Consider the following 7,627-nt stretch of genomic DNA (forward strand, 5'->3'; position numbering starts at 1 on the left):
TCCCATCCCAAGTTTCGCTCCAACTTCCCATCATGTCCGTTTAGCAACGGTTACTAACAACTCAGGCTGCCATAAACCGAGAGGGGAATTTTCAAACGCTTCAGCAGGTGGGTTGATTTTTTGTTTGCCCCAAATAGGTTGTTAATTTATTTGCAAAGCAAGGTGCTAGCTTTGCTAGCTAGCAAACTTGACTGTTATAGCATTAATAAAATAAGACTAGGCAAATTAACGCTACGTAACTAACTTTAAATAGCTAACTTTAAGTTACTAACTTAACCTAATGTTTTGCATGGCATTTAACTTAGCTTGGTTAGCTAGCGTTATCTAGATTTGGTTCAGCTGATGTAGCCTACACCGAATTCCTCCTATTTTTGCATTTTTCATGCCGATTCTTCTGCTGAACAATCCTGGATTTTGATAATGCCTTGCATTTGTATGAGCTTTTAACCTACCCATCACAGAGGTCCAAGACGTTCCCTAAAATAAACCCTTAGCACCTGGTATAGTAACGCTATAGGTAGTTTGATTCATCAGCTGGTTGGGATTGTGTGTTAAATAGCCTAACGTGACTGTGTCGTTTCAGGTAAAGCCCAGTGTAACCATGCCTCGAGGAAGATCAGCCACAAGTGCCCGTTCAGACAGCAGCGAGATGGATATTGATGGTACAGGTAATGCTGTATTAGAACATGTTCTGTCAGATTTAGGGATGCTATTATGCCAGTTGCATAATAGAAACGGCTACGATGTTTACATGGTGTTCTTTAAGCAGAAACAGAGATGGCCAAACTGCAGAGACAGTTCAGGATCATGGAAGGAGATCGGCAGGCCTACAATATCCAGGCCCAGGAGCAGATTCGCAAACAACGGTGAAAAGGCCTTACACCTACATCATATTACATATATATTACATCATATGATCATTGCTCTGTGTGTGCACATGTGTGTAATCAGCTGTTTGTGTGCTGTGGATGAAGGCAGGAGATAGAGAAGCTGCAGAGGGAGCAGGAGGAGCTGCAGCGAAGTCTCCATGTGTCTGAGAATGTGTCCCGCCGACAGCAGGACAGTGAGGACACCCAGAGCCTCCGTGCGTTACTGGAGCACAGAGATGTACTAGAGGAGGAGCTGGAGAGAGAGAAGCAGTGTCAGAGAGAACTAGAGAAGGAGGTTAAAGTCCCTTTCACCCTGCTATTCATACACCTTGAAATGCTGTGTGTATACAAGCACATAAACATTTATTGTCATGTGCCATTAATAAGGTCACGCATACAGACACAAGCCACAGCTGATGCCATGTCTCTGTGATGTGGGCAGATCTCCGGCATGGAGAAGAAGCTGGCAGAGCTGAGAAAAGGGGAGGTCAGCACTAGTGACACACAAAGGTCTCAGACTCGGCGGACTCAGAAGGCCATACGCACCTTGGAAAACAAACTGGACAGAGTGAGTTACAAGGCTCATCATGGCACAATGCCTGCAAATCAGACAAATCACAAAATGTTACATTGATAGATATTTTATTTTGAAAGTAGCATCTTTGTCTGGTCAATCCTGCAAGGCCATGTTTCATCACGTGACAAATTTTCATAGAGGCACATCTTTACATTATGACTATTTTCTTTTTATTTGCATCCCGTGTCCTCTGCAGGCCTTGGTTTGCTTCAACAAGCAGCTGACCAAAAACAGCCACCTGAGAGAGGAGTTGGAGACTCTTCGTGTGGAGCGTGTCCGTTTCCAGCAGCTACAACACAGGCTGGACAAGGTCAGAGGTCACACCATAGACCAGGCACAAAGGGATATCTTGACATGTAGAATTTTAGTCTGTCATTTTTATGTTTTTGCACTGGTTTTCAGTTGCTGAGAAAATAGCTACAATTACCTCTGCATTGTTTTCTTTCCGTTGTAGGAACTGCAGGAGATCCGTAAGGACATCGGGGAAATGATCAACCTGTCTACTGCTGCTTACGATGCCAGGTGAGATTAGATAGTCATATAATTTAGAAAAATCTGCCTAAAATGTGGCTCATGTTGTTGAATGTGTAATTTATAATCCTGCATGCTGTAGGGTGGAGGCTCAGTCCAAGATGACCATGATGAGGGAGAAGGCAGTGAAGGACCTTGCCCAGTACAACACTGAGATGAAGGAACTGGAAAGGGTTATTGCACATGAGCGGTGCCTTAAAGAGTTCATGACCACCAAGTGCAGTGAGAGGACTGGCCAGGATGAGGGCCAGGAGATGGGACGCAGGCAACGTAAGACGTTGCACTGATGTTGTAGCCAATATTACTGCTTTCACATAATCATAGCAATGACAAAAGTGATAAGGATGTGATTGATGATGATGGCATCATGGTGATTTTTATGCTATATGTCTCCCCCAGGACAGTCTGCTCTATTTCTATATCCAATAGCCAGAAACAAGAGAGAAGAATCCCCTCCAGTCTATAATGTCACACTAATGTAAAATCCATAGCGAATGAATTGGAAAAGATGGAAAATGAGAAAAGATGACTATGGTCCCAGCAAGAATGGTCTTATGGGGATAGGAGTGTGTTTTCTGCTTCAGAACTGAGCGTACTGCAATAACACAAATACAGATATTATTTCAATGAGAAAATTCAGAAAGACATTGTGTGAGTCTACAAAGTCCATCTCCCATTCCCAGTCAATGAGGCAGACTGTACATTGGTAAAACATCACTGATTATAGCATTGCCTATTTAGGTTTTTGGTCTCGTTTTTATGTTCACAAATACTTATGTCCTTGGACATAAGAATAATGTATTGATTTTAAAATTGAGCGGTATTCCCCGTTGAGTCAGGTCAAATGCTTCTTTACAATGACTGCCTTCCACAAAGTCTTTTAAAGAGATCAATGGATAGGGATTAAGATAAAAACACTGATCACTGAACATAACCTGACATAAGACAAACTGAACACAGAAACAAACAATTGCTAATAAATAACAAGCAAATAATAGACAAAGAGGCAATGAATAATAAAGCAATAGTAGCAGAATAAATACAGCATGATCCACCAGGCTAGATAACAATAATTAGCACTTAGTGCAATTCATAGCTCGAGAACAACAGGCGTCACCACAAGGACAAACAGAGAGCTACCAGAGTAAAGGCAAAACAGGTGCAGATAAAATCAATAAAAACATAAAATTTGTACAGAGACAAACAGTGTTAACTTAGTTATTGGTTAAGAGAACAACTCCAGGTGTGTGACTCATGGGCATGTCTGCCCATGAGTCCTTGAAAGCGATAAAATTATTCTTTTTCACAGTGTTTTGATGTTTGATTTGAGTGTCAAATATTTGTGAGTCAGACCAAGGAGGGTTTTGTAAATAATAATGTCAGCGGTGAGAGCAGTCATAACACAGATGGTAATGATGATGGCAGTAGAGACTATAATGCGGTCTTGGTGATACTGATGTGATGGTTATGATACGTATATGTCCCAGTGTCGGAGCTGAAGGAGCAGAGGAGGATGGACTCAGGCGAGGAGTCAGTGGACACTCTGGAGGAAGTGTTTCAAAGGATTCAGACTGTGACAGGAGAGGACAACCTGGACATGCTGGTCACCAGGTTCATCCAGGGTCAGCCACACCAGCACAGACTGGCACACTCACAGCCATACCCAAATACAGTATTCCTGATGTTATTTGTAGTGTTTCCAGTAGAATGTTTTGTAGGTGTGAGAAAAAAAAGATAATTTTGCTGATTCCTGGGCCCATCACAGAATCGGTTCCAGTAGGTGTTGCAGTTTGGCTCTTATTTGAATATTTATGGACAATTGTGTTGTAACTGCAATTATAATCTGTTTTTTTGTGAGTGAGCTGAGCCAGATGATGGATTTCCATTTAGCTGTGGAGGGCCACAACATGATGAATGAATGTAAAGGAAACAGTGTGTTTATACGAATAAATAAAACATATCTCACTGTTATATTTTGCTGTTTTGCTGTGTAGTTGAAGACCGGAACTTTGCACTCTTCAATTTTGTAAATGAGCAAAACAATGAGGCTGAGGCACTGAAGGATCAAATCAGTCAGGTGAGTATGAAGGCCTACTCTCTGAATGTGTTCATCCTGGTCATTCATTTTTACTATTCTTAAATTTTAGGAATTTAGCTGATGCTCTTATCCAGAAAGACTATGACTGCAACAGGAAGAATAAGCTTAAAGTCCTACAGGAGTTTAGGGAAAAGGGAAAAAAAAGAAATCAGAGCTAAGGAGAGAGATACAAATGTTTTCTGAGAACAATTGGAGTGAGTAAAGGGGAGGGGATATCATTCAGTGGGAAGAGACTGCAAGAGAGTCCGAGTCTGCCAAAATGTGTGCATCTGCAGACCCAGGGTGAGATGGAGCAGTTTCGAGTGGAAGGTTTACAACAGGAGCAGGATCATCGCTCTCTGTTGAGAGACATTGATGAGAAACAGAGAGAAACAGAGACCCAAGCTGGGGAGTATGAAAAAGAAGCCAGCGCTGTAAGCACATCCCTGGACCAGATTAAAACAGGTTTCACCTCTGAATTTTCTATGTACACACACACACACATAGAGCAAGTAGACACAAGCTTTAACATCGTTTTCCATAAATATTTGTAATACATGAGAAAACATGAACCTAGCCTTGAACCTAGCCCCTGTTTTTTCCTCATGCTATAGGCGTGAACAGCATCTTCTCTAAGATGGAGTGTGACCGGTCAGTGATAGAGGATATGCTGGGCTCCACTGCAGGGATCAGTGAGAACAACATGATGTCCTACCTGGGTCTGGTGGAACAGAAGACCAATGAGCTGCTCACCATGCAAGCTTTCCTCAACTCCAAAGTAACTAGTCAACCTGGCTCAGTGAAACCTGTAGCTCTATATATTCCAATCTACAGTATATACTCTGTTTCATTCCTGCTCTGTAATCTAATGTCTGTCCATCTTTCTACCTTTTATAGGATATTGATAAGGACTACAATCCAAAAGACCTGGCCAAATTCCTATTGGGTCAGAATCCAGAAATGCTTAAGCAGAATATTATCATTCAACCTCCAGTCACCAGGTCAGTCTTTTTCTGTGTTAACTTTGCTCTTCATGTGTTTGTAATCAAATGCATACATAGGTTTGAACACTTTCAACTTAAGGGTTGTGTCTCTGTGTGTGTGTGTGTGTGTGTGTGTATGTGTGTGTGTGTGTGTGTGTGTGTGTGTGTGTGTGTGTGTGTGTGTGTGTGTGTGTGTGTGTGTCTGTGTCTGTGTGTGTGTGTCTGTGTGTATTATGTTGATTGCACTCCTCAGAGAGGACTATGATGCAGAGGAGTCTCCTCTCACCGATGAGGAAGAACGGCCTCTTTCTCAGGGAGAACTTCGCCATAGAATCATGAAAGGGGTAAATCCAATAAAAAGTGCCAAGACCATACTTATACTAATGTTTATGAGAATGTTTAAATCACAATAGTCTTTGAAAAAAGTACTGCGCACATCTGATGATCTGAATGATTCATAGGTTCTGCGGAAAGAGGGGTCAGTCCAGCAGGCGGGAACCAAAGCCTCCAAGATCAGTCAGCAGTTCAACAGCAGACGGCGCTCCCTGGAGGCCTTGCTAATGTAACACAGCTACCTGAACTCTGTCACTAATGTGGAGATACACAAATGACATCCTCATCTTCTAGGCGTCATCCCAGTCTGCAGGTGAAGGAGTGTGTATTATCAACGCCTACTCATAGTGTGTAATATAAATGAATTAGCTGAATGTAAGCCATGACAACTGATGGAAAGAGTTTGACTGGCGGGCTTGAAATGTTGCAGCTCTCACACATTATGATTTAAAGCTTAATTATGTTATGTGTGTGTCACCTTTTATGATGAATCATTGTCATGGTCTGTTATAGTTTTGGTGTGATTTGTTTAGTTGGAACTAATTAGGTTGGGAGCTATAAAGACGCCTTTTCAGACTCTGGTAACCAGCTGTCCTTTTGATGTGTGACTCTCCATCTGGCTTTGACTGTACAATCTGGTCTCAGTACGACCGAGCTCCCTCACTGGCAGCGCTTCATTACATGATACTTGCTGCTATGCTCAAACGAAAAGGTTGGGGGCAGCAGAACCTTTTGTAATTCTAATCAGCGTGTTAAGACCTTGATTGTCGGTTCCCAAAAGAGGCTGAAGAGCTTTAAACACTTCACTGTACACAATGATTTACAAGGCATTTTCTTGGTGTATTCTCTAGCTAATGGTCCTCTGAAGACTGACTACCCAATATTTATTTTTTCCAGATGGTAATTGATGAATCACACTCATTCATACTCATTCTGATTCCTGTCATAAAATCAGTTACCATCCGTGTTATGTGAATGGTGGATGCACTATATGTTTTGTGTTTAACCAAAATAAACAATCTTCTCTGACTATCCTAGGAAATTCTATCTATGTTCCTTTTTAATTTAAAACCAAAACATTAACAATGGTCCTCATTTACGCATTTACAGTTACCTATTTATGCATAATGCAGTCACACCAGGCAGATTTCCATATTATTTTCATGTCTACAAATGGTATCAGGCTCATGTGTAATCTTTTGTTCTGAAACACCATTAACACATACAGCAGTGAGCGTGGCTTGTAACGTACAGCGGGGGGAAACTTTGATCTTGCAGAGTTCCAAATGTATCAATCATCTTATCCAAACATCCTGCAGCCTGTGTTACCTTTAGGCAGAGATGGCATTCGCTTCTGCAGAGAGCAACTTCCTCTGCACAAACCAGAAAATCAGGATGGGAAAGCTGTTATTTTAAGAAACGTATTTTTACCAAAGGCATTCAGCTCAATGAAACAATTAACAAAGAGTGTTACTATATTTAGGTTTTAAAGGTCACACCATTGCATAATACTTTTGTGTCATTGGGCTATACAAGGGAATTGGGTGATTGGCAAAAAGTGTACAGTGTATCTGTTTGAACAAGGAAGACACGTTCAGGTCATTGTGTTAATTATTCAGTGAGAGCTTTGTGGTTGGTTGTAATGCACTTATTTGTTAAAGGATTTTGTATGTTTTTGTCCAGACAGCGTTTGACAGCACGCAATTTTGGGGAAGTGAAACTGCTACTCAGTAAACATTTATGACTGGCTGACCAATGACTTGGTTTGCTCAAGATAATCCTCTCACAGTCTCAACTGTGTGGCTATGAAAACAGATTATCAAAGATAAAAGGGTGCTACGAAAAAGCAAAGTGGGGGTGGTGGTGGTGGTGGTGGGGGGGTGACGGGGGATGAGATGGAGGAGGCTGTTTTCTTTGAAATTCTACTCTCACTTAGCCCCCTCCACTCCCAACAAATTCTCTGTGCACACGGCTCTCCGCATTGCCATAGAAACCTTCCCTTTAATCACAACAGAACCTCATTTCCTGCTCCTGACAAAGACTCCTCATTGCCTGTGGAGACCGCCTGCATCAGCCCGTTCCAAGGCCCACCTCCTTCTGCAGACCGTACCTACCAGCAGCAGCAGGCCCCCACCGCTCCTCCTCTTCACCCCTCCTCTCCATATAAGCGCATTTTCCACCTTTTCTGTTCCTCTGTTTAATTTTCTTTCCGTTTTCTGCCATGCCTTCTGTTTCTCTCTTTGTCGCTTCATTCCTT

At 42.0% G+C, this 7,627-nt stretch overlaps 1 protein-coding gene across 1 annotated transcript; it reads left to right on the forward strand.

Moving 5' to 3' along the window:
- The first annotated feature begins 601 nt into the window (after nt 1-601).
- odad1 (outer dynein arm docking complex subunit 1) lies at nt 602-5,736 on the forward strand. The gene is made up of 14 exons (XM_071526381.1): nt 602-668; nt 770-866; nt 975-1,164; nt 1,312-1,437; nt 1,643-1,756; nt 1,901-1,968; nt 2,060-2,247; nt 3,465-3,599; nt 3,972-4,054; nt 4,351-4,519; nt 4,669-4,832; nt 4,952-5,055; nt 5,291-5,381; nt 5,499-5,736. The coding sequence occupies exons 1-14, from the start codon at nt 602-604 to the stop codon at nt 5,601-5,603; spliced, it is 1,701 nt and encodes a 566-aa protein (XP_071382482.1). The 3' UTR covers nt 5,604-5,736.
- Nucleotides 5,737-7,627: the final 1,891 nt, after the last annotated feature.

The sequence above is a fragment of the Centroberyx affinis genome, unplaced genomic scaffold (genome assembly GCF_046629955.1).
Source record: "Centroberyx affinis isolate AG114_WGS23_722 - 3 ecotype Tasmania unplaced genomic scaffold, CSIRO-AGI_Caff_v1 ptg001408l_1, whole genome shotgun sequence".
Classification (NCBI taxonomy): Eukaryota; Metazoa; Chordata; class Actinopteri; order Beryciformes; family Berycidae; genus Centroberyx; species Centroberyx affinis.

Coding starts and splice junctions, on each gene's coding strand:
- odad1 (XM_071526381.1), top strand. CDS start 602: ATGCCTCGAGGAAGATCAGCCACAAGTGCCCGTTCAGACAGCAGCGAG. Junction 2,248..3,464: donor GGAGATGGGACGCAGGCAAC/GTAAGACGTTGC, acceptor TATATGTCCCAG/TGTCGGAGCTGAAGGAGCAG. Junction 4,520..4,668: donor CCTGGACCAGATTAAAACAG/GTTTCACCTCTG, acceptor CTCATGCTATAG/GCGTGAACAGCATCTTCTCT.